The 17166-nt window shown below is 39.3% G+C and overlaps 1 protein-coding gene across 3 annotated transcripts in view; it reads right to left on the reverse strand.

Annotated features, from left to right (window-relative positions):
- The window catches only part of lrig1 (leucine-rich repeats and immunoglobulin-like domains 1), a 121600-nt gene extending 107318 nt beyond the window's left edge, over positions 1-14282 (reverse strand). The window contains exon 1 of one of the 3 annotated variants that reach the window (XM_043708291.1): positions 13214-14282. In XM_043708291.1, the coding sequence (XP_043564226.1) occupies positions 13214-13440 (227 nt within the window). In that variant the 5' untranslated portion in view covers positions 13441-14282. The remainder of the gene's footprint in view (positions 1-13213) is intronic. The other 2 variants (XM_043708289.1, XM_043708290.1) reach the window with 2 other exon arrangements.
- Between the last annotated feature and the right edge of the window lie 2884 nt (positions 14283-17166).

The raw sequence follows: 17166 nt of genomic DNA on the forward strand, positions 1-17166 counted from the left end.
CCGACCTATCACCTTCATCCCCTCCCCCACTCACCTATTGTACTCTATGCTACTTTCTCCCCACCTCCACCCTCCTCTAGCTTATTTCTCCACACTTCAGGCTCTCTGCCTTTATTCCTGATGAAGGGCTTTTGCCCGAAACGTCGATTTTACTGCTCTCCGGATGCTGCCTGAACTGCTGTGCTCTTCCAGCACCACTAATCCAGATACTATGAAGATCCGGCCTTCTCAGCTATGCCCCCCTCCCCTCACTGGAGGCTTGATGACCCTCAGGTTAAACCACCACTGTCCCTCTCGAATGACACAGCAGCCCTGTGGAACTATGGCAACTGCCTTTTACTAGTGCAGTGACAACTTTCCCATATTTGGTGACCAAAAATGTGCACAGTATTTGTGCTGTGACCTAACTATTTGACTACTAAAAAGACAAGTAATCCTCATGCCTTCCTAACCACCTTGTCCACCTATCATGCTGCCTTCAAGGTACTCATGACATGCACACTAAATCCCTCTAATCCACTACTGTAGTCCCTTGCTTTGTTAGTCCTCCTAAAATGCATAGCTATCATTTTTCAGGGTTAAATCCCATTTGCCATTGCTCTGCCCATCTAACCAGTCTATTTATATCACCTTGTAGTCCAAGGCTTCCCTCTGCACTATTTACGGAATGATCAATTATTGTGTCATCTGAATCTTATTGATCAAATCTTCCACATTCAGGTTTAGATCATTAATGTATACTTCAAACAGTAAGGGACCCAGCACTGAAGCTTGTGGTGTGCCACAGTTTAGTCACAATAACAACCTTCGACCATCCTCTCTTGCCTGTTGTGAGAAAGGGAATCTCGGATCGGATTTGCCACCTTGCCCTGGACCCAATGGCCTTGTACTTTTTTCAGCAGTAAATCATGTGAAACCTTGTCAAAAGCCTTACCAAAGTCCATACAGAGACTACAGCCACTGCATGCATTCATTCATGCATCTATCTTCTGAAAAAATTCCATCAAACCCATCAGACAGGAACTCATCTGATTAAGCCACACTGACTAACTTGCCTCTCCAATTAGAGATTGATGCTGTCCTTCAGAACCTTTTCCAACCGTTTTCTACTACTGATGTTAGGCTTACTGACCTATAGTTCCCAACTTTATCCCGACTACCCTTCTTGAAAGATGGTACCATATCACCTGACCTCCAGTCCTCTGCAGCCAGAGAGGCTCTGAAAATTAACGCAAGGGCCCCTGCAGACTTCTCTGCTGCTTCCCACAGCATCCCCCAGGATACATCGCTTCTGGGCCTGTAGACTTTTCCAATTTCAATTAAGACTGCTAAAACCACTAACACGTCCTCCTACTCAATTGTAATTTGTTTATGTCATTGTCCTCTTCCCCAATTTCTATTTTAATATCTTTCTTTTATCATGAATACAGCTTTAAAGCATTAATTTAAAAATCTCACCTACATCTTCTAGGTCCACCCAGTTTTTCTCTTAAGTCCTTATTTTTCTAAATGTCTTTTCAGTAAATCCTGCACAATGTGCCTCTAGGACTCATGATGCTCTGAATCCTGGTCATCCATCATAAAGTTTGCCTTTACTTTCCCCCCTCTTAAATAATTCTGTATATTTCCTCAATATCCTGAGTCTACCAAAATTTTTGGTCCCACTCTTCATGAAACATACTGGCCTTGCATTTGTACAATTTTCTTTTTGAAATACTACCATTATTCCAATACAGATCGTCCTACAAGTAGCATGACACCACTTCCTCTTACCACCCCGCCAGGTCTCACCTGAAGACTCTTATGCTTTGGAATATTGAGCTACCAGTCCTGCCCTACTACAACCATGTCCTCTTGATAACATTGCGGCCATACCCGCATGTGTTAATCTGTACCCTCAATGCACCGGTCTTACTTTCAAGACCTCATGCATTAAAATAAATACCGCCCAACCTCACAGAGATCATTTGTGTCTTAACTTGACTATATATGCTCTGCCTGCCAAACTGACTTGGCTTTTCTTCTCCATTCATCTGTGCATCATCAACACTTGTACCTCCACCCTGTATACCATTCCCCTGCCAGATTAGTTTAAGAAACCGCCAGAACACTAGCAAACTTCCCTGCAAGGGTATTGGTCCCAGTGCAGTTCAGGTGAATCCCTCTGGCATTGGACACAGTGATCTAGGAATCTAACCCTCTTCCTCCTCACCGACCATCCATCTATTCTATCTACTTACTCATACACACTCACTGTATTTCAGTGAAATGTACTCTGGTACTTTCCCACCAACCTGCCTCTCTCCTTCGGACTGATTCCTTCCCTGACTGCACTTTGTTGAACTGCAGGATGATCACTTCTTAAAACATGCTATTCACTTAACTCTCAATCTCATGGATGCACTGCAATCCTGCCAGCAGATACTTGAGCTGCAAAATCTGATACTCAAGCTGATAAAACTGGCACTTCCTTCAGATGTGGTCATCCAAACTTCCAGGAGCATCTAGGATTTCCCATATACTGCAGGCTGTGCAACACATGGGACAGAGCTCCTATTCATAGCTTTATTTAAAAGGCTCTCACTAACTTTCTACTTGATTTAAATTTACTGATATTATCTCCTAAAAAGCTAGAACAATAACCATTCCTTTAAAGCAGTTTTGAAGTGGATAAAAATAATTTATCCTACCACATATCAACTCACTACTTTTTTTTTAAATAACTCATGTTAATTTCATCAGCATTTTCAAATTCTGGCAGAAGTTCCTGTTGGATTTAACTGTTACTCCAACTGAGCTCGATCTGGGCCTCGCCCCTCAGGCTTTTATCAGGAAGCTCTGCTGCCACTCTAACACGTTCTTCTTTGTGGCAGAGTAGATTATAGACTAGAAAAATCTAATCTTTATTTATGTCCCAAGTTCAACTCAAGTCCACTCTCCCAATCTAAGTCATATGTATCATTAATGCAAGGTACTTCAACAGTCTTGAGCTGATTTGTTTTCTTAAAATAAGTCGCAATGCTGAAGATACAAGATTCACTTTTCAGAAACATACGTTGATGGGTACTTAGTAATAGGTCATAGGAATCATCACTGGAATAATAATTTCCAATTTACATCAGTAAATCAAATTAAGACATCCAAAGGCGACATACAGGATGCTTGCTTTCGTTAGCCGAGGCACAGAACATAGGAGCAAGGAAGTCTTGTTATAACTTTATAAATTATTGGTTAGGCCAAAGGTGCAATACTATGCGCGGTTCGATCAAAAAATGTGATTGAACTGAAGAGCGTGCACAGGAGATTTGCCAGGATATCGCATGGGATGAAAGGTCTGTTGTTATGAGGAGAGACCGAATAAGCTGATTTGTTTTCCTTGGAGCAGAGGAGGCTGAAAGAGAATCTGACTGAAGCACGCAAAATTCTAAGAGGTACAGACAAAGTAGATCGTGAGAATCTTATCCCCATGGCAGATGAGTCTGAGACCAGAGGGCATAACTTTGAGGTGAGGACTAAGTGGTTTAGAGGTGATTTGAGGAATTTTTTTTCACCAGGAGGTGGAAGAAATATGGAATGTGCTGGCTGAGAGAGTGGTTGAAGCAGGTAGTCTCACAACGTTTAAGCAGCATCAGGATGAGCACTTAAAAAAATGCCAGATCATAGTAAGTTATGGACCAAGCGTAGGTTTTCTTAAAATTAAACTAGGTCATCACCTCCCAAAAAGGGAAGGAAAGGAGTATCATGCATTGGCAGGGAATCAAACAGAGGCCTCTTCTGTGGCAGGCTAGAACTCTACCAATGAACTACTGCACTTGCCATAAATGGGTGTTTGTGGGTCAGCACATGCATGGTGGGCAGAAGGACCTGTTTCTATGACTATGACTATGACTCTATTTTCAATGGAATTCAGAAAGGCAACTCAAAAATTGCAACATGAACTAGGCAAAAAAAGACTAGAGTAAAAGCAAGTGAAGTTTGATGTAGAAAGTGCAAGGCAACATAATTTAAAAGTGAACTAATTGGGCAACAAAAGTACTCCATACATAGCTGAACACATGAAAATCCATGATATTACTCGAAGAATAGAATCTCTTTTGTTCTTGACAATATTCATCTTTTAACCAACATCACTAAAACATAATATAATTGAAGAACTAATTTTTGTAATATAGTTTCAAAAGGTTTCTCCACTTACATGTGAAAGGTGAAAATTAACAAACTAGCAGATCAAAAAACACAATGCAGGTCCTAATGAGAACAAATAAAATAAACAAATTGTACGCTTCATGCGTGGCCCAAGCTCTGGCTATAATTATATACTGATTTTGAACCAGCTTCCCTACCTTGCAGACATTTGTGCACTTGGTTCTTTGCCTTGGTGATTGAAATATTTCAATGAGTTCAAAAGCAATTATAATGAAAGAACAAATGCATTACACCTGAAATTTCTCCATATTTTGACTTCTTCCCTATTGGTATTTGTGCGAATTATTCTGGATTTTGAAACTGAAAAAGCAATTTAAAGTTATAACTTAAGTGCTGCTTAAGTAGGTTTGTTGTGACTTATGTTTAACAGTACTTAACTTTCCAAAAAATATGCTATACAATGGCCTGAAATTACATGATGACAAAATTATTGGTGCTCCCCGTCACTACTGTGTAAAACTTCTGCCATTTGCTTAGTGCTTCAGATCCTCAACTTAGTACATTGTTATAATCTACCTTTGAGGTGCAATCAATACAGTCGCTGATTTAACATGAACACACAACATTCACTGTTAAAACCACTGAAAATGTTAAACCAGGTATTAAAGTAATGACAACCTTGCTGGTCCTAAAAAACTAAATCTACAAGAGTGGCATCACAGTTTCTCTGAAGATAGACACGAATCATTCAATTCTTTAAAACATAACAAAAAACTACAGGTTGTTCTGTTATAACGTGCATTTCAACAATGCGAATTTGCTGTAACACAATTTAGTAACTGGGGATGCTGTTTCTGCAGCACAAACGTTTGAAACATGTGTTGGCTGTAACACGAATACAGCGCCAACACTTCAAATTCTGTTTCTAAGCGTGATTTTGTAGAACGTGGAACTGCACAAGAACGCAACCATCGCATTATAGAAGAACTAATTGCATTTGCTTTAAACTTTGATATTTCAGCCTCTCTCTTTATACCACGTGGTTATCCTAGTGGTGTTTATTACACTTTCTAAACAATTATTAAATTGTGCATTATATGTTGTAAATACCTAGCAAACAAAATCCTTGCAAAATTAAATAGGCATACCTAAAAAAAAACGTGTTTAGTGCTGAGCAGAATGCAGTCCTCAATACTGTGGCTTACTGTCAAAAAAAAATGAATGTCCCCGAAACAAAATGCAATATGTTTCATAATGCAAGAATGGTCTTACTCAAAAATGTTTTCCCTTCCTATCAGGAATAGCTGGGTGCAATAATCTGCAATGCACTCCTGAAAGGATACTAAATTCAATAGCACACTTCAAAAGATGAACTGGATATATATTTAGAAAGGAGAGACCTGGAGAATGTAAAAAATAGAACAAGGGAGTGGGACTAACTGGGTACTACTTACAAAGACCTAGAGCATTCACACTGGCTGAACACCCTGTTTTGATCTTTCTATCAGTTCGTTTAGATACATTAAAGCTAAGTCCCTTACACCTCACACCTTACCCACTAAACCCATGCAAACAAAATCAGATATATCAACTAGTTTGATGTTAAAAGTTTGGGTGAAGATTTGTAGCTCGGGTGCTCATCCACAAACTCCATCAACAAACACATCGACCTGGACCCAATATACCGGCCACTACAGCGGACAGCTGAAACTGACAACAGGAAGCGGCAGGGACAGGCCACTATAAATGCCGGAGGAAACACCACAGAAGCGCTTCACAGGAGGCTCCCAAGCACTGAGGATGTCACCTAGACAGGGGACGAAACGTTGCAACAAAAATTTCCAGCTCGGCGAACAGAACCACAACAACAGTTTGATGTTAAACTTATGTGAAATTAGTGTTCTTAAGTCAGTTCCCAGCCTTATATTAAGTTTGGCTCTCTAATCCACAACAGAATTTGATCTAATCAAGAGATCATAAAACTTCAAACTAAGAATTAAAATAAAAGTTAAAGAATGAAATACTCATTTCATGCTGATCACATGAGCACACGAACTCCAAAATACTGTTGATGGCCAGCTATGTGGCTCCCTTGCATACTAGACAATAACTTGTTAATCTGAATGGTTTAATTTTGTTATAATGTGTGGCAGCTTAGGGCAGCAACAGCATTCAAACTGCCTCATGTCTTGTTGGAATCACAGCTGAGTAAGGTAATTAGATTAGATTACATTACAGTGTGGAAACAGGCCCTTCGGCCCAACAAGTCCACACCGACCCGCCGAAGGGCAACCCACCCATACCCCTACATCTCCCCCTTACCTCACACTACGGGCAATTTAGCATGGCCAATTCACCTAACCTGCACATCTTTGGACTGTGGGAGGAAACCGGAGAACCCAGAGGAAACCCACGCAGACACGGGGAGAACGTGCAAACTCCAAACAGTCAGAGGCGGGAATTGAACCCGGGTCTCCGGCGCTGTGAGGCAGCAGTGCTAACCACTGTGCCACCGTGCCGCCCGTTAGCCAACTGAGCTAACCGACTCCTCCCCGCCACCCGCAAACAGCAGAATAGAAATGAGTAGAAAGCTGAATTCTAATCCAGATACCAGTCCTAAAAAATGATCAGGTACTATGTAACCATGACTAACAACTTAAATATGATTAAATAGCAATTTTTGGAACTTTGTTCATGCAAAATAATGAAAACACAGTTAAGATCTGTCAATTTACAGTTCAACCTTACCTCAGCACATAAAAGACTAGGAACAACTCTTAAGGCTCCAGTGGTAGTAACCTTAACCTATTTATTAAAAATATCTACAAAAAATTATTTGGCTGGGGTATGCTTTGGTAGACTATGGAGAAATATCTTTAGAATAAAGTGAATTCATTATATATATAGGAACATAAAGTTGACTATGAATTATACTCAAGTTATTCACCAGGAGGCAAATAAACAAATAAGTCCAAAACTGACATGATACACTCACTACTCCAATTGATTCCACGTATATAAAGAAACCCCATGCAATAAATGGCATAGTAACAAGCAAAACTTGCATGTTTGTGACAGCTAGAACTAACACCAATCCACTCCAAATTCTGGTTCATAAATTTGAAAATTTAATGAATGAAAAAAAAAACAATTATCCCAAGGAAAGAATTACAAAAAAATAAATATAATAAAACACAAGTTCAAATTTCCAGAAACTGCAATGCAAATTTGAAAATTTAATGAATGAAAAAAAAAACAATTATCCCAAGGAAAGAATTACAAAAAAAAATATAATAAAACACAAGTTCAAATTTCCAGAAACTGCAATGCAATTTGACTTTGAAAACATCAAATAAGTCTTGCATGTTGTGTTTGTCTTTCACTCACTACACTTTATTACAACCTATGAACAATAGGTCTCAAGGAGTGAATAGCCTGACATTCTATTAAAATCATTAATTAACCCACCCTCAACTTCATGTTCCATGTTGGCATTAATTAACAAAAATGTATCAAAGTCAAGCTTGAAAGTTTCCATAAATTCTACCTCCTTTTGTCACAGTATTTTCCAAAATCTACCTAACCTAAAAAAAAATGTTTCTTCATTTCATTCTTAAATGGCCCATTTAAATTTAAATCATTATTGCAGCAGTTTCCTACTGCATTTCCTTGTGAAGACTGATAACTTGCAGTTCCAGTTATTAGCTTGGCAAAAAGGCACAACATTTCAAGTATAAGTTTTTGCTGTAACAAATTACTTACAAAAACACCAATGACTACTTTGGTAGGTTACTTTAACTTAAAAAGTGACCTTCTCTTGTATACTCATCACCCATTGAATGCTCCAAGGAATTACAGTGCTTTTAGCAAACAGTCCACAGTTACTCCTAGCTTCCAACAGTTTCCAGTATTCTTATTTCACCAATTAATAATGGAGCGACCATTTCTAATGGAGTTCCTCAAATCCAGCTCCACTTTAAGGTCAAATAATTGTTTTTCCAACCAGCAATGTCAGAATAATGGCAACACATTAGCATTGCAGCTAGCTAATTAGCTATATTTGATACAGCTTCCTTTCATCTTTGAATTAAATAGACAATCTAAAAGTACAATCATTAACAATCCAATACCAATACTACAACAAGCACAAATACCTTGCACTATATTTCTTAGCAAAATAATTAATCCTTCTTTGACTTCTGACCGTATTTCTAATCAACCACCCATCTCTAATTCAGTGCAACCTTGAATTATTAATATTTTCAAGTTTAAAGTACTTTTGAACTGGTGTGAAAGTTTTCTTTAACAAAAGGAATATATACAGGTTGAAGGCTTTAGCCAAAACCTCTGATCAGACTTGGAAATTTACTATTTGATTTCCTGCCAAGGTAGAAGAAGATTTATTTTTTAATGCAAACATCATGGACCAACATGGCACATTTACAACTTGCTCTTTTATATTCAGACTAATAGTTTGACAGCAACTCAAATGGCAAATTTATAACATTGAATCACTATGGCACAAATCCTCCTGGGAACATTTCCCTACAGGTCATTCCTTGTTCAATGTACATTTACACTATGATTGTAAAACACCTTTTGAAGCAAGACTTCTCTACATTGTCGCAATTTGAATTTACCACAATGCAATTTTAAAGAAAGAAACAGAAGTTCAGAAGTTCTCATGATCATAATCTGCATTATTTCAAATCAGTCCAAAGATTTAGTTGACTAAAAATTCAACGGAACTCTATAGTAAATATGACAATAACAATTTCCTTCAATGACTTTTATTCATGCAAAAAAAGTTGCTTAATGCGCTACAAATTTACTCTGGCAATAAGGCAACAAGGAAAAGAATAATACCCTTTAAACTCAGGTTTGTGGATGAAGTGAACTGAAAGTGGCAGAGACGTTTCATATGTAATTCCAACCATTGGTCCTTTATTTTCAAAGATATTGGAATACATTCTAAAGGTAATACAAAATTCCCTCATAGGGTTGTTAATATTTGGGCCGAAGGGCCTGTTTCCACACTGTAATGTAATCTAATCTAATATGAAAATTGTTCTTGGATGAATTATAAAACTAAATTACTGGACGATCCGTGTAAAACATCAATTTAGACATCAAAATTAGAACATGGCCAAACTGCACTGTCAAATCACAGGACCAACCACAGATCACTTTTTCCTTCCTGTCTTATTGTCTGAAACTTGTAACTAAAATGTTTTTCCAAATCTTAATCTTTAAATTTTCAAAACTTTTGGAGTTTGCACATTCTCTCTGTGCTCTGTGGTACTCCAGTTACCTCCCACAATCCAAAGATGTGCAGATTAGGTGGATTGGCCTTGCTAGAAATTGACCTGTAGTGTCCAGAGATGAGCAGGTTAGTGGCTTATCAAAGGTAAAAATAAAAATCCCATGTTGGGTTACAGGGATGTGGGTTCTTTGGGGGAGTCTGTGTAGGCTCAAGGGCCAGAATGGCCTCTTTCTGCACTGTAGGAATTGTACAACTCTTATGAAAAGAATTTGGAACCCAAATTGTCAAAAAATAAAATGGGTTTTCCCAAGGTGTTTCACAACTTTCTAACATTATATCAAAGACTATAGTTTCATAAAGAGTAGTATCATGGCATAATATAATTAAAGAATGCAAGAATTAGGTTACATTCACAGGGTCCTATGAAACAGATGTTATTGCTTTACATACTGTAAGCATGTTGGGCAGCAATTGCTTTGTGAAAAGCAGGAAATAATAGCCTCATTTAAAAAACAAGATTTTGGTTGCTCCAGATAACATTGGCTATTTGTTACTGTAATGTTCCAAAAGCAATAGTTATCATTCTAGAGCCAAGTAGCTATCATCCAAGGATCAGTGCTGGGTCCACTGCTTTTCACCATTCACAAAAATGATACGGGTGTGAATATAGGAAGTATAGTAAGTTTGCAGACAACACCAAAATAGGTGGTGCAATGGACAGTGAAGATGATCACCTCAGAGTACAACGAGACCTTGATCAAATGGCCAATGAGTGGCAGATAGATTTAGATAATTTAGATAAATGTGAAGTGTTGCATTTTGGTAGGGCAAACCAAAGCAGGACTTCTACAGTTAAGGGTAGGACACTGGGGAGTGTTGCCAAACAAAGAGACCTAGGAGTGCAGATGCATAGTTCTTTGAAAGTCAAGTCACAGATAGACAGAGTGGTGACTAAGGCATTTAGCATGCTTGCCTTCGGTGGTCATAGCACTAATTGCAGGAGTTGGGATGCCATGTTATGGCTGTACAAATCATTGGTGAGGCCACTTTTAGAGTACCGCGTTCAATTCTGGTCATCCTTCTACAGGGAGGATGTTGTTTAAAGTTTAAGAGGGTGCAGAAAAGATCTACAAGGATGTTGGCTGGACTGGAGAGTTTCAGCTATAGGGAGGGGCTGAATCTGCTGGCGCTTTTTTCCTTGAATGGAGACTGAGCGATGACCTAGTTGGAGGTTGATAAAATCATGAGGGGCATGAATAGGGTGAATACCCAAAGTCTTTTTCCTAGGTGGGGGAGTACAAAGCTAGAGAGCATTGGTTTAAGGTGAGAGGGAAAACATTTAAAATAGACCAAAGGGGTAATTTTTTCACGTAGAGGGTGGTGAGTATATGGAACAAGCTGCCAGATGAAGTGGTGGAGCTGGGTACAATTATAACATTTAAAAGGCATTTGGATGGGTATATGAATAGGAAGAGTTGAGAGAAATATAGACCAAGTGGGACTAGGTAAGATTGGAATGTCTGGTTGGCACAGATGAGTCGGACCAAAGGGTTTGTATCAGTGTTATATGAATGCTGTGGAATGCATTGCAACCAATCATGCTGACATCCATTGTCCATTAGCACTTCCAGTATGAGTCACTGACCAATGCTCCCCTCCCCAAAGTAGCCATGACGTGGTGGTGCTGGTGTTGGACTGGGGGGGGACAAAAGTTAAAAATCACACAACACCAGGTTTATTTGAAGTACCAGCTTTCAAAGCACTGCTGCTTCATCACTTAGCTAGCGGGGCAGGATTATAGGACAGAATTTATAGTAAAAGATCAAAGTGTCATACAACTGATGCACTGTATTGAACAAACCTGGATTGCTGTTAAATCTTTAGTCACTTAGAATAAGGATACAGGTTTCAATTGATTAATATGAAAATCCCAGAACATCGCATCAGTTGTATGACATTTTGATCTTTTACTAAAAATTGTGTTCTACGATTCTGCCCCATGTGACGTATGAGTAGCGCTCCAAAAGCTTGTAATTTCAAATAAAACCTGCTGGACTAATCTGGTGTTGTGTGATTTCTAACCAAAGAAGAGGTCAATTGTGACACCCAGCTGTCATTCATCTGAGATCAATATTATAGAATGGAGTAAACTTATTACTACCCATTTACTTGGGACAGCTTATTTTATTGAATAAATTTGCGAAGTCTTTCGGTGATTTTTTTTTTAAATTTGAAAATCATAAAAGTGTTAAGAAATAATTCTGCCCTTTTGGGCAAGTACAATGAAAAACATTCACTATAACTTCACAAGTGAAATAATTTGTCACCAGTCTCGTTTGGCAAAATAGTTTGTTTCTTATCCTCTCAACATCCCTGTATTGTAAATAAATGTCGAAGGAGGTTACTCTTAGCTTTGCCCAAGCAATATAGTTAAGGCACATTCAAAAATGAAAAATCTAAACGAACAAAACCATCCATACCTAAGACACAAAAAAAAGGGACACGCTTCCTCAAAGATTAAAACCATGCAGATTAACATTCGGTTACATACTTCAATTTTTAATGCTTTACCCAAGATTAGCAAATTCAGATGGCCGGCATAGCTATAATAGAACTTACTAAGCCGCATCGAGCATTAGGGCCATATGGGCACTGAACTCAAGGTAGGCATGTTGCCAACCAGCATCTCCGGGCAACAGCCAAGTGAATGAGAACCATGTCGCAGTGACAATGAATCCAACTGTGTCTGGAAAAACTATATGGCCAGCCAATACAAGTGAGCCCCCTAATTACCTAGTTGTGGGATTAGCACTCCAAAGATTTTAGCCCCTCTTTAGCAAGAGCCAAGGTAGAAGAAATTGTAAAATATGCTACATTAAGTAAAGTCAAAGTTTAACAAATGTATGAACCACATCGACAGCAAATTGCAACAATTATCTACGTCTGTCAATAGTTTAATACCCATTAAAGAAGTGTCACACATATAGTGTTGTCACTTTTTGTTTAACAGTCGATTCTCGAAAACCTGCTATTTAAGTGATTCGGTAATTAAACCACAATCCATTTTTCCTAATGTCTACCAAGTACGGAATTTTCTACCATCATCTATTTTAACCTCAAGTGACGCAAAACGCCGAGGAAAAAACTGACGATCCTTTATTCCCTCATCTTCCCAAAGCTAATTTTTCGTCCACATTTTGCTTCACAACAAATATGTCCCAATACTCGAAACTCAAAAAATGCAAAGATTTGCTGGCAAGATTGTGATATCGCTGTACGAAAGTTGTCCCCTTTCAGGTGACGAAAGAGTGAAGACTAATCTGCCAGGAGTTTATACTTGATGTATGTAGATTGTATTCGGGATGAAACAAAACAGGTTTTTGAAATTCCAATGCTAACGACCCATTTTTATTCTTCCATCGTGCAACAATTCAGAAGTAAGCATGCTCAATGCTAAGTCCTGTGCGCTAAAACAAACATCGGCACCTTCCTGAACTTGTATTAATGAAAATGCATGGTTGCATATCAAAGAATAAGCAAAGTTCGCCTCTGAGAATAATTATGTCCAAGTATTTAAAAGGTTAAAAAAAATGACTATATACAGCATTCGAGTTTCTTTGAAAGCTGCAATGCCAACTTAATCATGTCAATGATTGATGTAGTTTGGAAGCAAGAGTAGAAAACACCATGAAGTTTCCAGTTTCAGAAATATGTATACGAGGTGATTAGTGTTGGATTGCGCACCCTCCCCCTCCCCCCCTGACAGGTCCTCGCAGATGATCAAAACATCTCGAGGGTACTTACAGGTAGACGACCCAGGAAGGCAGCTGGTGGGGAATGTGAGTCCAGGCCTGTTTGCTGCAGTCCAGCTGCTCCCCGCTGCACGTACAGCCTGGGATACACGGCAAGGTCCCGGGGGTGACAGAACGAGAAGCACCTTCACGTCCCAGTCCCGTGCACACGGCCGGCTTGGGGGCGCTCAAAGCCAGCAACAGGGGCAGCAGCAACGCCGGCAGCCCGAGCGCCGCCATCTTGCCTCGCACCGAGTGACCGCCGCTCCACGAACACAACCCAAGCCACAGCTCCAGCCCTCACACCGATCGGCTGAGGGTAGGTAACTCGCTCGCTCTCCTACTTCGAAAGAAAGCCAAGTTCAGCGGGAACTCCTCACTGTGCTGCTCTACGCTACCTTTTTCTCTGCACACCCCCGGCCCTCCTGACTCAACTGCTGGCCGTTTGCAAACGGCCGTTAATGTGAACCCGCTCGCGCTCCAGCCGCAACCCACGTTGGATGCAGTGGGGGTGTTCCATCCCTCCTTCCGTACCATTGGTCCAACCTCCACATCACGTGAACAAACATTCTAGATGACCCGTCATCTATTGGGTGACAGGAACATCAATCAGGAATGGACTGGAGGTGGGCTGGTCCCGAAGCATCTCACCCCTCCCCCTCGTCCCAGGCCAGGGTGTGAAAAGTCCCGCACTGCTCCCAGCCCCTCACCGCGTTTAAAGGGCAATGCCCAGCGGGAGCCTCCTGTTGTCTGACTGCATGCATCAGACAGAGGGAGAGCGCGCGATTTTAAGGCTGTCGTGTAACATATTATTTACACTTTGCGAACCAAATAAGATGACCATAAGTTACAAAAAACACCTACCTGACTATAAAAATAGATAGGCACGTATGGCATAAGCAAACAGCTTTCACAAGCGGAGTAGGTCCAATAGCTGAAATTCGAAATACCACGGCACATAATCTAACAAGTTAATTTAGCGACCAGCAGAATTATGTGGGAAAGTTTCTTTTAAATACATTTGATGTTAACAAAGCACTAAAGTTTCGGCAGCGTCTTCAGCAGAGGCCACAAGTAAATGTCAATGAAAATACTGCAGAGGGTATGCTGTAAGGTGGGCAGACAATTTCAGTCCTTTCTCAAGAGAAGCAAGTAAATCTAAATCATTGTTAAATAAATTTGTTTCCTGATTGTATTACAGCAACTCCTACCAGATATTTATGCTAATACAATAATGTTACAGTTAGTTACAGCATAGGAATAATTTGAATATTCTGTAAAATTTTGGAAGATCAAATTTAATGAGAGCTACTTCTAAGTCTGCAACTGCCAAGACTGTTATTTTCAAACATATCTGGGTTTTTTTCTGACAGTCTACCTTCTCGATGCAGAAATAAACTGCACATTTTCTTAAATATTAAGCACGGGTGGTCAGTGCAAATATTGTAAACCGCACTTTGTTGAGTATAATGGTACTTTTTAACTTCAACAACAATTTATATTTGTAATTGCGACATTATTCGTTCATTTATGTATGGAATTTGTGTAGTAACTGTTAAAGTACAGTACAAAAGAGCGAAATTCATCCAATTGTACTGAGATCAAATTAATTTATGTCGTCAATGAATTGGAAACTGTTTGACAGTCATCAAAATGGATGGTTGAATGATACACAAAGATCAGTCGTTTGTATAATGTTTTGTTATGGTTTACAGTTAATCTGTTTATTGTTACAATCGCGGAAAGTAACTGTTTCTTTATCCAAACGTGTCCAACAGTATTTGAATGCGGTTAAAAATTTCTGCTGTTAGGTTTGCCAATCTGAAATGAATGTGTGTAAGTTTACCGAAACTGAGTCGATTTACTCATATCACTTTCTCATTGGGTCTTGTTGCCGATTGTTATCTTCAGTGTGAGTTGGGCACGACTTGATCTGAGTGACAGCCATACCTTCAGCTTGTTTTGTCGCCGTACCGAATGAAGGCTACAGTAATTGTCAAAAGAGACTTTTTTTAAACGTGAAATCGAAGGACAAGTTTTGCAGAAGGAATTTAGCGCACAAAACATCGGCGTAAGATCCAAAAACGAGACCAATGCCGGAAGTCCAAGCACTGTATTGTAATATCGGGCATGTTATTCATTTGAAACACATTAACAATCATTTCAACCAAGAATCCAATTGCGACAGGAATATGAAAAAAAAACACTTGCATGGACTTTCTCCCTTTAGAATAAATTACCTAACATCTCCTCTTTGCCCCCGTCTTGCTCTTTTCGCTTTCGTAATGACACTACATGGTTCGAATGATAGCGCAACCCAAAAAGTTACAAGCTTTTATGAAGCACCAAGTGAATTCCAATTTCATTGTCAGCATTGACAGTATTATAAACAGTACACGTGTTTCACGTGCAGCACAAATGAGCTTTCAAAATATTTTGATAATGATTCAGTTACGGAAACCGATTTCTAATCGCTCTGAAAAAGAGCGGTCAAGTCATTGTATGAGAGTAAAAGGCACCTCGGTTAACTCAAACTACCCATTACCTTATCCTTGCATTTCACGACTTACGGTCAATGCGGAAATACTTGCTGGCTGTCGAAAGATGTACTGTATTTATACTAGACGCACAACTGGTCAAAAACTGGTTGGGTTTCGGATAGGCAGAACCTATTTACATTGCTCGACTACGACCTGGCTGAAACTTCGGCTGCTCTATACTGAGGAGAGTTAGTGTACTTGCCCGTGTCACTGATAATTTTTTCTGTAACTTTATGAAATTTTATATGTTTAAACAGCGAGGGTGGGAGTTTCGCCTCGCTAACCATTTAACATGGTGCTAGGTAAGTTTACAATCTATCTACTGGACCCTTGGATATTCTACAAAGTTGTCCAAATACAAGCTAATCCAATTGGGTTCACGTTCCATCGTGTGCCAGAAAACGAATGAAACAATTTTCCAGGAGGTTCCCCGCTGTTTGACGCCAGAGGTTGGTGGAGGGATTTTTACATTGGAGGGTTAGTGTCAGTGCAAATTAGCAACGCCAGTGGTACAACGTTGTGGTCATTACAACACTGAAGTTTTTTTTGAGATAAACATATCAATACTAACAAAATGTTTACTACATGACAGGATTTCAATTTTGTACGTTGAAATTGAGAAGGACTTTCATTACCTTCACTGGTAATTGCAATGTGTGAGAATTTTGGGCTTCATCATTCAATATAATTTCTATTAATAAACTAGTTGCTCACACTGCATTCTTGATAAATGCCAACAAACTTTTTATAGAAATAGTTATTTTTATATATAATTTGGTAATGTGAGGAGTAGATTCATTGTATTTTATAATACATATTTAAAGTGTATTTGTTCAATGACATCCATACAAATAACTACATGTTATGCATTTTTTTAAAAATCAGATGACAGCATGGCCAGGATTTATTGTCTATTTCTATTGAGAAGGTGGTGGTGGTGGTAAACTTGGTTCTTGAATGGTTGGGGTCCCTGTTGTGAGGATCTTGAACCGAGAAGAAATGAGGATATATTTTGAAGTCACAACGGTATGTGACTTGGATGATATGTTGGAAGCAGAGAAATCTGAATATGGACCATGTCTGGTTGAATTTCAGCATTGCTCATTGCATTATCTGACCATGATATTGAATATAGAGGAGTAATGACCATCGTCTGAAGGAGAAAGATACTGATAATCTACAGGATCTTTCCTTGCCTGATTTGACCTGATGCCATGATATGTCATGCTGCCTGAAGTCAATCTTGAAGATTCTTATTGATAGTACCTAGTGATGATGATGCTTTTGACTGAAAGATATGAGACGGTGTGTTTATGCTAGACTGTTGCCTGATTCACCTAAGGGAACATCTCTACAAAATTTGAACCAGGTCCCCAAATGGTAGTGACAGGGGTTAGCAGGGTTGAGTGGGCAGGGTATGCCTGTA

This window comes from Chiloscyllium plagiosum, chromosome 18 (assembly GCF_004010195.1).
Source record: "Chiloscyllium plagiosum isolate BGI_BamShark_2017 chromosome 18, ASM401019v2, whole genome shotgun sequence".
NCBI classification, from domain to species: Eukaryota; Metazoa; Chordata; class Chondrichthyes; order Orectolobiformes; family Hemiscylliidae; genus Chiloscyllium; species Chiloscyllium plagiosum.